We start from the raw sequence: 20,704 nt of genomic DNA on the forward strand, positions 1-20,704 counted from the left end.
GAAGATGAACAGAGAAGAGCTAAGTCTAACTTTGGTTAAACTTTTTTGGTTTTATTATGAGGTTGGATGTAAAAATGCTAGTTTAGATGATTCTCCTCTAAGACCAGAGGGTATTCTTCATGTTATTTCCCTTAGTCGTCATACAGCTCTGATTCTAGACGCGCTTGCCTCTGTCACCACATGAGGACACAGGTGTGAAAAGGCTGAATGACATTTTCTGCAATCACACAGCTAGTAGTTGGCAGAGCCTGGATTTGAGCCCAGGCAACTGCAAAGTTTGACTTTACGAGATGGCATCTATGTTCCCTGATGGCACGTGGAGGGGTGAGACAGTCATGGTCAGTAGCCTAGAAGCATGGGCATGGAGGAGTTTGTCAGGAAGCCACCCTGCTCCTAGACTTACGCTTGGCTTCAGAGGTGGCACGTGATGTAGGCCTTGGAGCCACTGTAACAGTTTGCCTGAAGGACAGGACATGGAAAGGCACACAAGTGGAGGAACAGCAGAGCAAAAGTAGAGCATGAAGGGTGCCTCTCACTTCTGGGGGGGGGGCAGGGTCTGCTTTTCACCTGGCCCAGGACTCCTGTTGAGCACGTGGCAGCATCACCCACCGGCATGCACGGAACTCCTCTGGGCCCCTGCTTTTTCTGTTTTGACCTGGCCCTTGCTGGTTCCCAACTCGCACTCATTTTCCATTTGTGTATGGCCTTGCACATGCTTTTTCTGGGCTTGGGCTCCTCACAAACCCTGACTTGCATTCACTACACCAACAGGACCCATCCTTGGCCTTTGCTTTTTTACTGGACATGCTGGCCATCTCACCCAATTTCCTTCAAAGAGAGTTCCTACAGATTGGGTGAGATCACAAAGGGCAGCATGTGTATCATGAAAGAATTTAAGACTTAGTTTTTATACACATTGAGGAGGTATTGGATATCTTTAAGCAGGGATGTCCTGTGATCAGGTATTTGTTTTTTGAAACATGGGTTATACTGCAGAGAATGGACTAATGTGGCTGTTGCAGAAACCAAGGTGGAAGACAAAAGAGCTATAATTGGGACATCGGCAAAGGGGAGGAAGAAACATTAAAAAGTTAAGTCTTGCTATGGAGGTAAGGGTCCTCTTGTGCTCTGAATGGGTGTTGCCGTGACTCAAGGAGGGGTGAGGAAGGGTTTGACACAGAGGATAACTGTGGAAAACCATCCGATGCTTAGAAAACAGGCCTCAAGTTCCATTAGTGGGTGGGAGACAGATATCTGCAAGTCATCCAACTGTACGTGGTAATGGAAACCCTCCAAGGAGAGGACTATGTGTAGGATGGAGCCTTCTGAACACAAGGACTGAGAGAGGTGGTCAAACAGGGAGGGGAATGAGAAGCGGTGACCCCAGCAGAAACTCAAGGAGGCAGGTTTCAAGAATGAGAGGAGAAATGGCCAGGAGTGTCAGGCGCTGCAGAGTAAAGTAGAACTGGGGCTAGGTGGCTGTTGGGGTTGGCAGTTGGGAGGGTTTTGTGGCCTGAGAGAGCCACTGTCACACGGGCCTGGTGGAGGTCAGATGGCCAGGGTTTGAGGAGTACCTTGGAGGCAAAGGCCGGAGCTGGGGAGTGCTTGCTCCTTCAGGAAGTTTGCGGTGGGAAGAGCCTTGGATGGGGAAGAGGGGAGGAGAGTGGTGGGAGGCCTGCCTGCAGGGGAAGTCGGGCCATTGTGGAAGGGCAGATCACATGTTGTCCACACTACAACTCTCCCATTGATTGACTTCAGGATATCTTTGAAAACAATTGTGCGAAGTTTCTTCAGTTCCCCTTACATTTTTCCTTAAAATTTGTTTGCGGTGGCGTCTTCCAGCCCTATCAAATAGGTAACCGCAATTCCACATGTATGTATTTCAACCCCACAAAGTCCCCTAAAAACCCTTAGGTAGAAGGCTGTAGTGCATAGCAGTTATCCTGGGCACATACCACAGCCAGATATCTGTGTTTTCTCCATAGCAGAATATTTTGGAAAATCAGTTAAATTTTAAGAGTAAATTATATGGTTTCCATAATGTTGGATAAACTGACTTATTAAGTTAGAATTTTTAGATTAGGTGAATATGTTAAGGTTTTCCAAGTGTAGAGTGCTACATAGATCTGTAGTTAAGGGCAGAGGTAAAAGGTACTTATTAGATAATTCTGCTCTAATTGGTGAATTAAAATTCTCATTGTAGAGAACTTATCTGAAAAACCCCGTATACACCCAGAAAATACCTCAAATTCTGTACAGTTGCCAAAACTGAAGATTTCTTGGTAGGGTGAATATAATTTATTACAACTTTCTAGATAGATTTGTTAAAATACCATCTCTCTTGAAAGTCTCAGAAATGGAAGAGGGAATAGGAAAATAAGTCAGAAGCTGTTTTGCCTCAAAAGGATCATAAAAAACAAATCTATAATGTTTCTGATAGATTCAGTATCAAAAGGGCACATAGAGAAGTAGCTCATTTCCAACGATCTTCCATTAGAGTTATCAGATAACAGTCCTTTAAAAAGTACTTTTTAACCTTACTGACCTTAAAGTTGCTAGCTTGTCTGCCATCCTGATTTCAAGACATATCAGCAAGGAGATAGACGTTTTACAACGTGTGTAGCCTCATGACAGTGGCTGCAGTGGGGACCGTGTGCTGTGTGTGGAGCTCTCTTTCACCATTTGTGTTGACCCATTTAATCCCCAGGATAGTTCTGTGAGGTTGGCACTTTCATTTAACCTACTTTATATCTGAAGAAAGGGAGGAATAGGAAGAGACTCAATTCTACAAAAATGAATCAAAATAACTGGAACTACTTAAAAGTATGTATAAATAGAACACTGATGCACAGAGTTTTTGACATTCCAAATTGTCCTAGCACCACATTTTATTTTATTTTATTTATTTATTTTTTAAAAGATTTTATTTATTTATTTGACAGAGATAGACACAGCCAGCGAGAGAGGGAACACAAGCAGGGGGAGTGGGAGAGGAAGAAGCAGGCTCATAGTGGAGGAGCCTGATGTGGGGCTCGATCCCAGAACGCCGGGATCATGCCCTGAGCCGAAGGCAGACGCTTAACCGCTGCTAGCACCACATTTTAAATGCCTTTTGTGGCAGACTGTTTGGATTTGAATTTTGAGTCGTTGTCTCGGTAAATCACTTCCTACACTAATAAGAATGTTCTTCACAGAAAAAATAAAACCTGTATGTAGGTTATTATAGGCCTCTGATCTTAGTTTTTTTTTTTTTTTTTTTTTAAGAACTTATTTATTTGTTTGAGGGAGAGTGAGCACAAGCAGGGAGAATGGCAGAGGGAGAGAGAGAAGCAGACGGAAGCCTGCTGTTGGGCTCGATCCCAGGACCCAGAGACCATGACCTGACCCAAAGGCAGAGGCTTAACTGACTGAGCCACCTAGGTGCCCCTTAGCTCCCTTTTTTAAGGAAAAAGTGGAATACAGCCCAGTATCTCATCACCTACATTGTGCCAACGTTGCTGGTTGCAAGGCAGAAACGGGGTGTGCAGCACATGTGTTTTGCTCAGCAAGGAATTACTGAACAGGTGAATGACTGTGACGCAGCTTGTTTCTTTCTTTCAAGATTTTGATTTACTTATTTGACAGAGAGAGAGAGGCAGCAAGAGAGGGAACACAAGCAGGGGGAGTGGGAGAGGGAGAAGGAGACTCCCCACTGAGCAGGGAGCCTGATGCGGGGCTCGATCCCAGAATGCTGGGATCATGACCTGAGCTGGAGGCATACGCTTAATAGACTGAGCTACCCAGGTGCCCCTGTGACACGGTTTCTGATCCCAGGGAAGTTTAGTTTACCAGAGGAGATCAGACAAGATAATTACTATGGAGTAGATGTGGGATGAGTCCCATTAGGCAAGGGGAGGTGAGTCCTGGTTGGGAGCAGAAGACAGGGTGACACTTGAGGTGAACCCTAACGGGAGAGGAGCTTATGAAGTAGGAGGGTGGGAATGCCCTGAGGGGGTACATTTCCTGGAGCCCAAGTGAGGATGGAGGAGGATTGAGTATTTCTGAGGAACAGTGAAGGTGTCCATTGTGACTGGTTTCTGTGAGGTGGGTTGATACCATAGGAAGAGGACTTTGGGGCCTTGGATGTTAAAGGCGAAGATTTGTGGTAGCCGTTGAGATGCTTTGAGGAGGGCAGTGACTGGACCTGTTTCTAAGAAGACAGAATGTTGGTGCTGTGGAAGGTGGGTTGGGGAGGGGAGACGTGGGCTGGATTCAGTTAGAGTCTTCGTGGTGAGGCCTGTCATGAGGTAGACAAAATGCTGAGCTGCTGCAGAAGTCAGTATGGGAAGTCTGGTAGGCAGTTGGAGATTGGAGGTGGAGGAGAAACGGACAGTTTGGAGCCTCGAAGCGCCGAGGAAAGGAAACAACGTCAGCTCAATGTCATGAGTTTGAGGGACCATTACTCTTATTTCTCAGTGCCTAAAAACACTGGCACGGGATAAAAAGGTGTTGAATTTTCTACTGAAGGTCACTGTTTTGTTTTCAAGGAGAACGCAGTTGTATTTGCATCTTGCGCAGGTCGCTAGAGCGCACCACGTCCGGGCGGAGAGCTACCTGGTGTACAACATCATGAGCAGCGGGGAGATCGAATGCAGTAACACGCTGGAGGACGCGCTCGACCAGGCTCTGCCCAGCCAGGCTTTTGTGTACCGCCCGGTGCGGCAGCGCGTGTACTCCCTCCTGCTGGGGGACGGCAGAGGTGAGCTGGTTGGTCTCTCAGCAGCACTGCTGCTCCGAGTTGGATTCTGAGAAACTGGCCAGATGAAGTCGAATGCATTCTTTCGGGACACAGATACAATTAAAAAGGGTTTTGTTTCTCTGTAAAATCTGTAATTGAGAATACCACTCACATCTGTACGACATTAAGGGTAAGCGCCGTGGGACATCTCTATCTAATTAGCAAACAGTCGATCAGTATTCATTAAAAGAGGAGGGCATTGTTTTTATGAAATGTTTAATTTTTATTCCTTAAAAGGATTTGTGTTCTCTGAAAAATGTGAAAACCCTTTCCTCCTGCAGAAGTGTAGGGTATGTTTATTATTAGAAGACAATGTCTACTTATTCTTCTTCCAAATGTGATTTTCATAAAATAATTCTATAAAATCTAGTACATCATATTTTAAAGTATTAACAAAATTTTCCTTTAGAGTGTCTGTATTTAGGTTTTTCCCATCTGTGTTGTCCTTGTGCAGTAACAGCAAGAGTGTAGAGAAAGGACTGTCAGTGGCCAGAGCAGGAAAATTGGGGGGCCTTCATCGCCAGTCGGAGAATTAATTAGGCCCTACTGCTCTCTTTTCAGAGGGGGGGCGCATTGGAAGTGGAGAAGAGCACTTCAGGGTAGGGACTAGTGACGTTTCACACGTGTAGTTACTTCTTAGGCGAGGTCCTGCTCACCTGTGACTGGCGTCCTGGGACACTGGTCCGAGAGTGCTTCGATGAGAAATGAGGCCACACACACTGTGATTGTGACGGGAGACAGACGCAGTAAGATCCTGATGACAAGGTGTCTGCAGTCCTTTTGCCTAAACTCCATTATTTCCAGACGTACCAATATTAGGATTAATACTGCTCTATTATTCCAGATGGTAAGCATTTACATAACCTGCCTGTGGTGACAGAATCGTCCGAGTCACATGCTGTCATTGTTCTTTGCTTTGGCAGGGTGTGGAGTGGCCCGGTTCTTTGAATCCAGTTTTTATTAGATTCTCAGCATACACTGCCTTTTCCCACATGTGTTGTCAGAATCCAGAGGCTTCTGTGCCCTCAGGAAGACATGAGAAAGATGTTTACACTAATTGAAAGACAGAAACAAAAGAACTTATGGTGTAAACTTTGGGACCAGATAGTATTTAAATAATTTTTTTCTATTTCTTTTTCTTATGTGGTTGTCTCTCCACATTCTTTCTTAACTCGAGTGATTTCACATTTGTTCTAATGATTAAAAAAGATATCTTAATCGTGAAAAAAATTTACATTGTAGAGCATTTGCCTGGAATTGTTTTTATTTATTTGTTATTTTTAATTTTTTAAAAAGATTTTATTATTTATTTGAGAGAAAGATAGTGAGAGAGAGCATGAGTAGGTCATGAGTTAGGGTTAGGAGAGAGAGGGAGAGGCAGCCTTCCCGCCGAGCAGGGAGCCCAACACAGGGCTCCATCCCAGGACCCTGGGATCATGACCTGAGCTGAAGGCAGACGCTTCACCGACTGAGCCACCCAGGCGCCCCTGCCTGGAATTGTTTTTAGTTTATTAAATGAAGTCCACATATTGTAAACTTCACTAACTTAAACTTCATACTTTGTTAATGCAGTTTATTTGCAGCCATATTGATAACTTGATTACTTAACTAGAGTAACAGGAAAAATTACTCAAATTGAACTTGACTTCACAATTGATCTTTACTTTCTTCTTTTTCAATTTTTTTACTTTCTCCCTGAAGTTTACATTTTTAGGGTGTGAACATAAAATGCTGCTGTTGCTGGTTTACTTATGGTGATGAGGCATATTCTGTGTTGCTTGCCTGGCTTGGCTTAGGATCGCATGTGTCCTTGAAAATGATGTATGTTTACAGTTGCTGTTCTAAACTGAGAGCAGGGTTGATAGGGCTGTTCAGGTCTTCTCCCCATTTCCTTTTTTACTTAGTTCTTGAGAGAAGAGTGTTGAGATCTGCAGGTGCTCTTTTGGGTGTTTTTATTTATTCTCTTAGTTCTGTTAGTTTTGGCTTCAGATATTTTTGAAATTCCACTGTTCGGTGCATATATGTTCTGTTGCTTAATGAATTGACCCTTTTAACATGATGAGATTCCCCTCTAAAAAAAATCTGGTGACAGTCCTCGTCTTGAAGTTGGCTTTGTTTGACACTAACATGTGCACTCCAGCTTTCTTATGATTAATGTTCACATGGTAGGTCTTTTTTCCGCCCTTTTATTTTTAACTGTTTCTCTATACTTAATGTACATCTCTTTTTTTTTTTTTTTTTTTAAAGATTTTAATTTATTCATTCGACAGAGATAGAGACAGCCAGCGAGAGAGGGAACACAAGCAGGGGGAGTGGGAGAGGAAGAAGCAGGCTCATAGCGGAGGAGCCTGATGTGGGGCTCAATCCCATAACGCCGGGATCATGCCCTGAGCCGAAGGCAGACGCTTAACCGCTGTGCCACCCAGGCGCCCCAATGTACATCTCTTTTAAGCAGCATATCCAGTTTGACAATCTTTCTTTTATTTTTTCTTTTTATTTATTTATTTAGTTTTTTCCAAGCCCCCAGTGTGGGGCTCGAACTTACTACCCTGAGATCAAGAGTCAGACTCTTAACTTAGGCACCCCTGATGATCTTTCTTTTAATTACAGAATTTAGATCACTTACATTCATTGTAATTATTGTTGTGATTGGGTTTAAGTCTTTCATTTTGCCCTTTGATCTCTTTTTTCCCTTACTTTCTCCTTTTCTGACTTTTTGGACTAATCAAATTATTTTTAGTATTTTGTTTTATGTCCTCTTTTGGATTATTAGATTTACGTGTTTTTTTGTTTTTGTTTTTGTTTTTGTTTTTAGTGGTTACTTGAGTTATTAATGTTTATCTTTAAGTTATCACATTTGCCTTCAAATAGTGTTATGACCACATTGTGGGTGATGTAAATACCTCATAGCTGCGAACTTTCATTTTCCCATTATTTTTGCTATTGTTGCTTTATGTCTTCTGTATATTTTTTAAACTTATAATTTTGAAATAATTATACACTCGTGGGAGTTGCAAAAATAGTACATAGACTTTCCTGTACCGTTGCCCCAGACTCACCCACAGATGACAGCTTGTGTAATAAAGAACAGTATCAGAGCCAGGAAATTAAAAAGAGTGCAGTTTTATTAACTAGAGTACAGACAGTAATCAGTTTTATCATTTTTTACATTCACTCATTTATTTATTTGTGTGTGTATGTGTGTGTGTGTAGTTTTATACATTCTGTTTGATGTCAAGATACAGAATTGGCCCATCCCCACCGAGGAACTCTCTCATGCTACCCCTTTGTGTCCTGCCCTCTGGCCCTGTCCCCTGTTCACCACTAGTTTGTCCTCAATCTCTGTATCTTGGTTTTTGCAGGAACGTTACATAAATGTTTGGTCATGTCAAGAATGTTACATTTGTGTAATCTTTTGAGATTATGCATATGTTTTAAATCCCATATGATTCTTATTTGTTCTTTAAACCAGGGGCTGGCAAACTTTTTTCTGCGAAGGGCCAGGTGATAATAAATATTTTAGGCTTTGAGGGCCCCTGTAGTCTGTGTAACAGACCCACTCTGCTGTTGCAATGTAGACACGACAATCTGTCACACGAGCGTAGCTGTGTTTCAGTAAAGCTTAATCTACTTTTCCCGTGTCACAAAACTTGAATTTTATATAATCTTCCTGTGTCACAGACTATTCTTCTTTTGATAATTTTCTAATCATTTAAAATAATGTGAAAAGCATTATAGCTTGTCTTGTCCAGCCTCCCTGAGTTTTGCTCTGGACACGTTAGAGCTCTGTTCTCCACTAGGACCTCAAGGGCACCTCTGTGCAGATTTTGGAAGCCCCCTCTGCACAGGGCCAGCTCTGGTGTTCTGTGCTACAGTCCCTTGACTGTCACCACAGTCTTGACCTGCAGATTCTGTCTCCTTGTCCCAGAGACTTTCTTGTTCTGGTAGGGCTTTCCGTCCCTAGGCTGTAGTCTACATGGTGCCTCTGTGCAACTCAAGAAGACGGTGGCTACAGAAATTTGTCCAGAAATAGAGGTGTCGGTGGGAAGACTGGTCAGGCAGCTCTGCCCCCATCTCGGCTATCTCCCGCCCTACTCTAACCCTGCTCCAGCCCCTGCTTTCTGCCAACCCCCATGTGTGGGACAGATATTTTTCTTTAAAAGCCTGAGGGATGGTTTATTAAACTTGAAAATCCCAGAGCAGTTGTAATCGGCAACTACTCCTCGCTCTCCCCTTGCCTGCTGCTGCCTCCAGCACACCCCCACAGACCCTCTTGGCCCCTCCAGGCCAAGTGAGAGTGGTCAGTGTAAGCTGGGTGAAGTTTTCGTGGGGGAGGTGCTGCAAGTGTGGACAGTTTCACAACTTTGCTCCCTGGGAAAATGTCTTCGTTACATACAGGAGATTATACAAAGTGGATCCCTGTGTCTGTCCTTTGGGAATAGCAGAAGACCAAGTTTGATTATGTCGTTTTTCTGTTTTCTGTATAAAATGTTACAGCTTGAAGGGAGTTAAACTAGCAAAGAACTTATCTCAAGTTCTTTACTCCTTTGAATGTAGAGCCTAGCAAATTGAAAGTTTGAGTGAGAAAATCAGCCTTTTCTAATTCCTAAAACTGCCAAACTCAATTTTCCTCTTCTCTTTTTCTTGATTTTTAGGCATTTAAGAAGATTATTTCATTCTAACTCAGATGGACCAAATTGTTGTAAACATTTCTGCTGTAGTTTCAAAGTGCATGCCAGAGTAAAACCTCCGAAATTTTGTTTTTCCTATTTAGGCAGTTTTATTTTTTTTTTTAAGATTTTATTTATTTATTTGACAGAGATAGAGACAGCCAGCGAGAGAGGGAACTGCCCCCCTAGGCAGTTTTATTTTTAATTTTTTAAATGTTTAATTGAAGTATAGTTGACGTACAATATTATATTCGTTTCAGGTTTACAACATGGTGATTTGACATTTGTATAAATTACAAAACGCACATAATGTTATGTATGGTTACCATCTGTTACCATACAGACTTACTCCAGTATTATTGACTACATTCCCTACGCTGTACTTTTATCTCCATGACTTAGTTATTTTATGACTGGAAGTCTGTACCTCTTAATCCCCTTCCCTTATCTTCGTTCATCAACCCACCCCCCCCTTGTCTCTGGCAACCAGCACTTTCTTCTCTGTATTTATGAGTATGCTTTCATTTGTTCATTTGTTTTGTTTTTTAGATTCCACATATAAGTGAAATTATGTGGTATTTATCTGTCTGGCTTATTTCATTTAGCATAAGACCCTCTAGGTCCATCTGTGTTGTTGCAAAATTTCATTCTCTTTTATGGCTGACTGATACTCCTGTGTGTGTGTGGCTGTGTGCACGCATGCGTGCCAGCTCCTTATCCATCCATTGGTCGATGGCCACTTGGGCTGTTTTCATATCTTGGCTATTGTAAGTAATGCTGCAGCAAACATAGGGGTGCATATATCTTTTCAAATTCGTGTTTTCATTTTCTTCGGGTAAATGCCCAGAAATGAAATTACTGTATCACGTGGTAGTTCTATTTTTAATTTTTGAGGAACTTCCATACTGTCTTCCAGAGTGGCTTCCCAGTCTGCATTCCCATCAACAGTGCATGAGGGTTCCCCTTTCTTCGTGTCCTCCCCAACACCTGTCATCTTGTGTGTTGTTAATTTTAGCCATTCTGACAGGTGTGAGGTGGTATCTCACCGTGGTTTTGATTTGCATCTTCCTGGTGATGAGTGATGTTGACCATCTTTTCGTATGCCTGTTGGCCATCTGGATGTCTTCTTTGGAGAAGTGTCTATTCAGGTCCTCTGCCCATTTTTTAATCAGGTTGTTTGTTTTTTTTGGTGTTGAGTTGTATAAGTTCTTTATCTATTTTGGATACTAACCCCTTATTGGATATGTCATTTGCAAATATCTTCTCCCATTCACTAGGTTACCTTTTGATTTTATTGACAGTTTCCTTCGCTGGGCAGAAGCTTTTTATTTATTTATTTAAAGATGTATTCATTTATTTGAGAGAGAGAGCACAAGCCAGGGGAGGGGCAGAGAGAGAAGCAGACTCCCTGATGAGCAGGGAGCCTAATGTAGGGCTCCATCCTGGGATTCCGGGATCACGACCTGAGCAGAACGAAGGCAGGCGCTTTAACCAGCTGAGCCACCCAGGCATTCCATGGTGGAAGCTTTTTAGTTCGATGAAGTCCCAATAGTTTCTTTTCACTTTTTTTTGCCTTTGCTTTTGTTGCTTCAGGAGATAAATCCAAAAACAATATTGCTGAGACCAGTGTCCAGGAGTTTATTGCCTTTATTTTCTTTAAGGAGTTTTATAGAAAAATCTCTGAAATTATGTGGTACCCTAGAGAATAGGCTAAACTCTAGGATTTTTCGGCAATATCTGTTTATTTATTTATTTATTTATTTTTAAATAATTTTTTCTTATGTTATGTTAGTCACCATACAGTACATCCTTAGTTTGTGATGTAGTGTTCCATGATTCATTAGTTGTGTATACCACCCAGAGCTCCATGCAGTATGTGCCCTCCTTACTACCCATCACTGGCCTATCCCAATCCCTTACCCCCCTCCCCTCTGAAGCCCTCAGTGTGTTTATTTTAAGAGGCTCTCAGGTCATACTTTGCATCTAGCTCTGGGTTTTGAAGGGCTGGGAAGTTTGTGTCTGTAGGAGGTTAGTCTGGGTTACAAGTGAAAATGCTGCCTCCTGAATATTTAGGTCTGGAAAAGTCCTATCCAGACTGTAACACTTCTTTCATCTTCTAGCCACTGTGCGCTGTGCTTTTACCCTCCTATGGGAGAGGAAGGCGTGAGGGCACACTGAGGGTGCCCCTGTTGCCCAGCAGCTCACAGCGGGGAGGGCAGAGCGCAGGAGACCTGCAGGACCCATGGAGTGATTCGTCACCTCTACCTGCCCTGCACCTCACAGAAAATGCTCAGTTTTCATATCTCTGCCATTTCCTGCATCCTTGCCTATAATTTCAGATAAAATTTCCTTTAGGGAGTAAAAATTCCAATCTGTTTTACCTTTATCCTCTGGCTAGTTGATTTCTTATGTGATAAAAATTATAGGTTTTCATATTCAAGCCTCTGTTAGTAGCTGTTAGGGAACGCATTTTAAGCAGCGGACATGCTCTTGTTCTGTGACTGTGTTGTGTGGTCATTGAAACTCGTTGGAATTTAAGTCAGTCACCTCGGAAGCAAAAGCTTTAGTTCTTTTGTTAATTAGGAGAAACTGTAGTTAATGTGAACTTAACCCTCACTGGTCTAAATTATGGAGAAAGGAAGGAATTTTCTCTCTGTGCTAATGTAAATTTTGGAGAAGAGGGAAGCTGGTGCCTGTGCTGGTCTTGGGCCTGGTGTGTGCCTTGCGCAGAAGTGGGGTTTATAGATCCTGGTGAGCTGGTCTCGGTGGGCAGCTCTTTCTTCCTGGGTTGTAGCTGAATAACTGACTAGTGTGTGGCATTTCCCTTGGAATATTTGTCCAAAAACTGACTTCTCTAGGTCTTAGTAGGAAATCTACCTGGTGTTGTCTAATAAATAGCAGCAGTGCCTTCTTCTCACGTTACTCAGAATTAAACTCGGAGAAGTCAACCCCAAGTCTCGGGATTTAGAGGTTTAAAACAGTTTCAGTTGAAAGATGGTAGAAAATGTGGTTTTGTAAATGTTTCAGTAATTTCCTAAGGAGACAGCTGGCAGACTGATGGAGAGCTCTCATCCATGAGATATTGAACCTAGTGAGGTCTGTCTTGGATGTGAGAGAATGTTCTCCTTTCAGAAATAGCAACTTAAAACACCATTCACTCAGTTGACTGTTTTTTTGTGTAATGAATACCTAGGCCAGGAGGATTACATAGAGTGCGTTGTTGTTGTTTTAACAACTGTAAGAATACTCAGAATTTTCTTTCTTTTTTTTTTTCTTTTTGTGTGTCTGAAATTTAGGTTAAGTTGAGTGTGTTCATCAAACTTAGAGTTAACAGGCATGTGCCTGGGCCTCATGCTAGGGACTGAGGACTATGAAGAGGTCTCAGTTCTGACACCAGGAGCTCAGTTGGGTGGGCAGTGAGGGGAGTAAGTAGGCATGTGCAGTGTTGGCCAAAGAACCGTGGTGGACGGCATAGAAGTCTGGGCGTGGAGAGAAGCGTGCCTAGAGTGGGTGGAGGGAAGGGGGTCTGGACCGAGCAGGTGAGAAAAGGCATGGTGAGTTTGAGGGTGTGAGGTACTCCACCGAGGAGCAGGGTGTGAGCCAGAGCCAGGTTCCCTGGGGACTGGGAAGTCAGAGACCCGGGAGCTCTCCAGGTCACTGTGCACAGGTCTAGGTGAGGATGCTGGTGCAGACAGCGTGCAGTGGGGTGGGAGCTGGGGAGCTCGGTGTGCTCCCAGGTCTGCAGTCTTCTGCTGGTACAGTGAGCTGTTGTCATGGGATCTTAAATTAGGACCAGCAGCCTGGTCACATTTTCATCGTAAAAAAGAAAAAATCAAAAAGCCTGCATTTACATGGAGAATGCCTTGGATGGGGTGAGTCTGAAGATGGTCTAAGCAGGGCTGGGCTGTGTGAGGTAGGAAGCCAGGTCCCAAAGGGCCAGGGGGTGGTCTTGGGTTCCCTGGGGGAGGGGGGAGGCAGGGGGTTTGGGTGCTAGAGAGACAGCAGCCTGATGACCCCAAGCTAGGTGAGACTGTCGAGTAGGAAAGCCACCTTCCACCTTTTCGGAAGACAAACTGAATTTTTAATAGCAATTAACAATCCAACATACAGAAATGCCTTTGTTCTAGATTATTCCTGGTAACTTTTTGAATTGTCTAATGTAGTAATAGTCTTGATAGGTACATAAAACAGTGCATTAAAGACTAGAAAGGACTGTCCTACTCCCAGTTTTCCCTAAATGTTGTGTGGAGCAGTGTGAGGGCTCAGGAGGAAGGACATTGTAGGAACCATCTAGGTGTGATCTCTGCCCCTCATTATTGTTTACTGACCCAGGTTATCCTGCCATCTCCCCCACCCCAGAGGTTATTGCTTTTGTTGAAGTGAGATCGGAGGGTAGGGGGCCGACTGTTGGATGCCTGAGGTCCCTCCTAGTGACCTTGGATATGAGAACTCATTGTATTCACCAACTTGAAATTGGTCCCCAGGGGGGCTGGGTCTGTTCCCCTGTTGGCCTGGTGACGAATGTTGGTACTCATGTGCATCTGTTGATCCTGCTGTCTTTACTCAGATGGTGCCAGCACCTGCCCCACTGTCAAGGAGTGGTTTGTGTATTCTGGGAACCCACTGAGGCACCCGGACCTCGTCAGGCCTCTGCAGATGAACGTTCCAGGTACAGACGGTTTTGGTTTAAATACATCACTCATTTGTTCACCATACGCTACAAGTCCGATAATGGATCCATTGTGGGAACATATTTATCCAGAACTGCACATATACTAATTTTCTTGTCAACCCTGGGCTCATAAGGAGTGTATCTGTCTAATAATGTTCTAAAACAGCAGAGGAATGGGCCTTCATTCCACAGACGGACCCTGGGCCGGTCTGCTGTGTGCCCTGCCTCGCTCCGCTTGGGTTCCTGTTCAAGGTCTGCATCGGGAGAACAAGACACACCTAGAGGAACGTGGCTGTGGGCCCGAGCCCCTCGCTGCCTGATCCCCAGGGCCCAGTACCTGGGCGTTGCTCAGTAAATGTCTGCTGAATTAACAGGGCTGGATTCTTGGTATTCTGCTTGAATCCACTCTCCTTCCTACTACTGGAAGTATGTTTTGATGAACTGGAAAGGGAAAATAAAGGGAAAGTTATTTCATCTGGAAAAATAAGTTTGCTCTTCACGAGTGTTATCTTAAAACCTGTAATAGGAGGGAACGAAAAACAAAGTTCACCTAAAAATTAGCTGAAGCCTTTCTTCCTGCAAGTTCTTAGTACCTGAAAAGAGTCAAGACTTGGAGTGGGAGGTAGTGTTGTACATAAAGGCAGGTTAAAGAAGAGGAGGGTGGTGAGGGTTTATTTTTAGGGTTCCTTGCCATTGTTTTAGAGGACAAATATTTTTTCTAAAACTTTGATATTCCATTTTTGTATGTGTTAAACTCTCTCATGCCACTGTTGTTCCCATCACACAAGCCTGCAGCTTACCAAATAAGGGTGTGAGCACTGCGGAATAATTTTCTTAAAAATGGAATTGTAGTGGGAGAGAAGGTGAGGAAAGTTAGTATAGGGAGTATTTCCTTATTGCCTCAACCAGTGATATACTCAAACCTAAAAAGCTATTTATCAGAAAAACAAATGAAGATGTATTAACATCTGTTTATACAGCAAGAGAGATTTTTAAAGGATAGCCAAAATAATTTTTCAGAAATGTTTTATTATATATGTGATTTCCGTCTTCTTGTATCTTTCCAAAAATAATATGAAGAGGAATTATTATAGTTTTCTTCATGGTTTGAATTAAAGAGAATATCTGGCTGTTCATCATCATATTGTGAGTTTTAAAGGCCACTCCCTAAAATGTTTCCATAAACTCCAGAAGCCATATCATGGTCACAGAGACTACTTCTGGGGCTTACGCAAGCATCTCCTGGGCACTGCTGGGCCCTGAAGGTTCTGCGCGTAGCTGCCTGGGCTGCGTGTCAGGGCTGAAGGTTTTGTGCGTAGCCGCGTGGGCTGCGTGTCAGGGCTGAAGGTTTTGCATGTAGCCGCGTGGGCTGTGTGGGCCGCGAGTCAGGGCTGAAGGTTTCACCTTTAGCCGCGTGGGCTGCGTGTCAGGGCTCGGCTCCAGAGCTTGCGAGAGGGCAGAGCCATCTTCCGTTGCTGGAAAACCAAAGTGTGACTCTGAGCTTTTGCTGCAGATAATTTACATGAATGACTCTCTTCGTTTGTGCTCATGTTAATAAGGGTATGAAAATGACAAGATTTTAATATTTCAATACTTTTCTCTATCCATGAGGAAAAATGCTGAATGGTTTTTAAACTAAAATGGCGACAGACCATCCACATTTGTGTCCTGGGCATGCTCCACTGCTCAGACAGCATGTGTTTAAAACCATAGCACCCTCTGACTGGTGCTCTCCTTACATCTGTCTCAGGAGACCTGACATGTGCAGGTGTCTCCAACCTGGGTGCAAAATGCCCTTGTTGAGCAGGGGGAGCCATTGTTCCCATGTGAGGCCAGTGGCGGCGTCAGTAGAAGGGGCATCACCTCAGGACACAAGTCTGATTTTCCTTGTTCTCCTGAGAGAGTTTCAAGCAGGTTGATTTCATAAATGTTGTATTTTCAATGAGTCTCCTGATAGAGTGGCCAGAGTGTTCTTTTAAAAAAAAGGCTTTCTTCTAACAGCACATTTGATTTAGCTTGCTTTCTTAAATAGTAGAAATGTAGAAACAGAAATCACAGATATTTTTCTACAAAATGGGAAGGAAACACAGGGAAGCAGAAAAATTACAGAGATTACCTAAAAAATAGGAGAGAGAAAGAATTAAAATTGACCAGGCAAGGAGCAGGAAAGTAAATTTCACGACTGGTGTATTTTATTCTGGGAGCTCACTTACATCCCTGTGTCCCCTCTGTGTACTTGTGGGTGTGTGTGGGTGTGTGTGCGCGCACAGGTTGTATGCACATATTCAGACGTGTACATCTGTAAGCTGTAAGCTGCATTCATGTATCTAATCTGTATTCCGTGGTTAATAGTACGTCTTTCACTTACCTCGCAGCGTATCCTGAGACATGATGTTTCTGACAATGCAAGAAGGGCGTACGTTGGAATGGAGCTTCCTTTCCCCAGACACAGCTCTCGAAGGGCCCTTGAGTTCAGCACATAAGTGCTTATTTATTCTCAACACACATGCAGCCCCTCCCTTGCCTCTTCCTCACTTAGTGGTGCTCTGCATGTTGTGGCGTGAGTCTTGGACAAACCACAGGCAGGCGTTTGGAATAGCGTTTTCTTCCCCAGAATTGGAGCTGCTGCTTCAGAAGAAGCAGAACTGTGTTTTTCTCTCCTCAGTGTCAGGTTTTAGTCATCATAAGCACATCCTCGTTTCAGAGACCTAGGATAGCTAGTTAGCAGTTGGTGTACCTAGAATTTTTTTTAAATTTTTTAACTTTTTTAAAAATATTTATTTATTTGAGAGAGAGAGTACAAGCAGGGGGGAGAGGGAGAAGCAGGCTCCCCACTGAGCCTGATGTGGGGCTCTGGATCCCAGGACCCTGGGATCATGACCTGAGTCAAAGGCAGAGGCTTAACCAACTGAGCCACCCAGGCGCCCCTAGAATTTTTTTTTAAATGGTTATTCAAGAATCAGTAAGTATCGCATTTCTCAGCTTTACAAGGATGTTTGACTCACCAAACTCTCACAGGTCATCTTAGAAGACTGTCTCGCAGCCTGAAGTGAGATGAAGTGATACGTTTCCTGAAAAGAAGCTGCCGTGTTTGACTCAGGCCCTCAGTTGCTGGGGCCGTTGTAGTAGAGCTTTCTTATTTCAGCCCCTCTTCTGTATACTCTCGACAGCCTTCATCTTGACCCCTGATGTGTACGGATCTAGAAAGTCTTGTCAAATCCTAGCAGTTTCTGTGGGTGGTAAATCAAAGTCCCCAGCTGAAGTCTGGGTGCACGAACGCTCATGTGGTGACAAGATAATGATGTGACTGCCCACTTCTCGACCTGCCTACCTGACATCATGCATCAAGAAAACCTCAATGCTGGTTTTCTTTCCATTTGTAAAAACAATTTGAAGATTTTTCAAATAACTGTGTTACAAATACACATTTGAGTCACATGCCTACAGTTGAGTTTCACTTTTTTGAGCCACATTCACTGTATTTTGAGTGCATTAGGTAGGGGTGGCATAACAGTGTCATTTTGCAAGCACAAGATGAGACATTTCATCCATGTACACTTAGAGCGTAATATATCAAGATATTAATGCATTCTACTCTGTTTATATCTGAATGAATTTTTTTTTTGCTTATTATAAATGGGCTCTTGAAGTTTACCCAGCCAGACTGAAGATTCAGTTTGCAAGTGTGAGTTGTCAGCGTTTTTAATTTTGTTTTCTTTTAGCCAAGAATACTCTACTAAACAGAGAATGCTAATTAAAGTATTCATTTAAATCAAACTGATGAACTAAAACCTTCACAGGTAAACTTAAGACATAAGATATATACATGTTAATTTCGAGAACTCTCGCCAGTCATATCCTGACAGTGGACGCAAGCCAGACATGTATATGGTTTTTCTCAACCGAGCAGTGTACAAGGGAAATAATCCTAAGAAAACTCTAAAACCCAGCTATCGAAATATATATTTCCATATAAAAAGTATACAGACTTGCCGCAGTCTTAGGAGTGTCTTAATTCACTCACTTCTGTTTACTGCTGCAAAAACACAAACAGAACCATAACTTACATTGCTTCATTGCGAGGTGCATGCAGCAACCCTCTGCCAGCAGTGGGTCCTCCAGGTGTCTCTTGAGAAGGTCTCTTGTCATTCACAGAAGTGACTTCCTTCCCTGCCCGTCTGCACCTCCTTCTGTGGCCTCAGGTCCCCCAGAAGGATCCTAGGCTTTCCTGTCCGTCTGTTCACACAAAAATTTTTACCAAGGTAATGTAATTAGGTTTTTGAAGCTGATGTGTTTTACATGTGATGGTAGTTGGTGACCTAGAGATGAGATCGGTAGTGTAGGTCTGTAGCTCTTTGAAACATCTCAGCTGCCCGGAGCTCTGGGAGAAGTATAGGGGCCATCCTTTCTGGCACAGTCTTATTGATCCCCAGGAGCAAGGGGGTGTGTGTGGTGGAGAGAGAGGAGCTCTGAGCTGATCTGCCTTTTAATTCTGACCAAAATAGATTTCTTTTATTTATTTTTGTTTTATTTATTATTTTTAAATTTTTTAAAATAAAATAAATTTATTTTAAATTTTTAAAGATTTTATTTATCTGACAGAGGGAGAGCACAAGCGGGGAGCAGCAAAGGGAGAGGGAGAGGGAGAAGCAAGCTCCCCGCTGAGCAGGGAGCCCGATGGGCTCAATCCCAGGAGCCCAGGATCATGACCTGAGCCGAAGGCAGACGCTTCACTGACTGAGCCACCCAGGCGCCCCAAAATAGATTTCTTTTAAACTGAAATTACTAATGGTGTCTTTTGTGTTAGGTAGGCTCAGCCCTCTTGGGTTATCACCATGTTTAAAAAGCACTTCTTCTAGAGTGAGTTTACCAGTGGAAGAGAATTAATCTGAATGATCATTCAAAGAAATTCACAACTTCTGGCTTAAGATGATGAAATCTATCAACTGAGAAGTAAATCTCTGCGCTAGTTAGGAAAAGAACCAGCCTTATAATTAAGGCCATTATGTGGGATCATCAGAGGGTGCCTTGCAGCCTAGCATGACGTAAAACGGCCACAGCCCCAGAATGTGTTCTCTCGCATTGAAGACAAAGACCCTCAGCCTCTGGGGAGGGCTGCAGAGGTGTCGTGTCTCTTACATTAATACACAGACAGGTATTCAGTACCTCGTTCTCTACAAAATAAATTACTGACTGAATTTAGGATTGAAATTCTCTGATTAGAGATTTTTGAGGACATGGTTTTTCAAACTGGTGGTTTTCTGGAATCAATTTTATCATTAGACCTCAAGAACCAATTTCTTTATTATTGGCGAGTTACTCTTGTCTGTGTAAATGATTTCTTAGCTGTTTTGTGGAAGAATATTGAGTGGTATTCAAACTCTGCCTGTATCCAAACTACCTGGAGAGCATGTTAACAGATTGCTGTACCCCTACTAGGCCTGGGGTGCAGCCTGAGAATTTGCAATTCTTTTTTCTTTTTTTAAAGATTTCTTTATTTATTTTAGAGAGAGAGAGAGAGAGCATGAACAGGGGGGAGGGGCAGAGGGAGAGATTATTCAAGCAGACTCCCCACTGAGCGTGAGCCCAGTGTGGGGCTCAGTGCAGGGCTCAATCCCACATCCCATGAAATCACCACCTGAGCTGAAACCAAGAGTTGGATGTCCAACTGACTGAGCCACCCAGGCGCCCCAGGAGTTTGCAATTCTAACCAATTCCCAGATGATAACAAGGCTGGGAGTAGTGGCCACCAGCATGTCACTGTTCAGGACATCTCATGTTTATTGCTGCCACCACACTGGACTCTCAGTATATCTCATAAATCTCATTCTTTTTGTATTAAACTGTTATGTGTAAGCAAATGAAATGCAAGCTACAATCTTTCCATTGTCCATCCCCACACATTCTGATGGGGACTTGGCCTCTCAGCTATAAATGTTGTATATGCAGTGAAAAAAGGACTAGAAGCTATATTTTAAAATATGGCTATATGTGGGTGGTGGGATCGTAAATGTTTTTATTTTCCTGGGCCCTTTTTTCCTTAGTTTTTTACAATGCGTGACTTTTGGAGTTAGAAAAAATGGTTTTCAGCTACTTGAGCATATTTGAAATAACTGTGATAATGGGACATTCATCACTTGCCTTAGATCAGGGCTTGGCAGACTTCTGTATTTTAGGCTTTGGGGACATCATGGTTTCTGCTGCAGCAGCCCAGCTCTGCACTTGGACTGCGCGGGGGCCACAGACAGCACAAAAATGAGTGAGTGTGGTGGTGCCGTTGTGGTGACACTTTATTTAGGGACGTTGAAATTGGTATTTCATATGATTTTCTCACATTGTGAAATACTATTTTTCTTTTGATTTTTTTTTCAATCATTTAAACAATGTGAAAACCATTCTTAGTTTATGGGCCTACAAACACAGGCAGTAAGCTGGATTTGGCCCCTGGGCTACAGTTTGCTGACCCTACAAGATGATGATTTTTCTGCGCAGTGTGTATCTAAGAAGTTGTGGCTGACCCTCATGATGGTGTCGGAATGACAGCTCCATCTTATTAACTGGTGCCACAGATTGTTGTTTGCCAGT

The 20,704-nt window shown here is 43.2% G+C and overlaps 1 protein-coding gene across 12 annotated transcripts in view; it reads left to right on the forward strand.

Annotated features, from left to right (window-relative positions):
* The window catches only part of FAM120B (family with sequence similarity 120B), a 95,020-nt gene that overhangs the window by 15,090 nt on the left and 59,226 nt on the right, over window positions 1-20,704 (forward strand). For 10 of the 12 annotated variants that reach the window (XM_034669509.1, XM_034669501.1, XM_034669500.1 and 7 more), the window contains 2 exons: window positions 4,558-4,738; window positions 14,015-14,116. In XM_034669509.1, coding sequence (XP_034525400.1) covers window positions 4,609-4,738; window positions 14,015-14,116 — 232 coding nt within the window. In that variant the 5' untranslated portion in view covers window positions 4,558-4,608. Of the gene's footprint in view, window positions 1-4,526; window positions 4,739-14,014; window positions 14,117-20,704 lie in introns of all 12 variants that reach the window. The other 2 variants (XM_034669508.1, XM_034669510.1) reach the window with 2 other exon arrangements.

This window comes from Ailuropoda melanoleuca, chromosome 10 (genome assembly GCF_002007445.2).
Source record: "Ailuropoda melanoleuca isolate Jingjing chromosome 10, ASM200744v2, whole genome shotgun sequence".
Classification (NCBI taxonomy): Eukaryota; Metazoa; Chordata; class Mammalia; order Carnivora; family Ursidae; genus Ailuropoda; species Ailuropoda melanoleuca.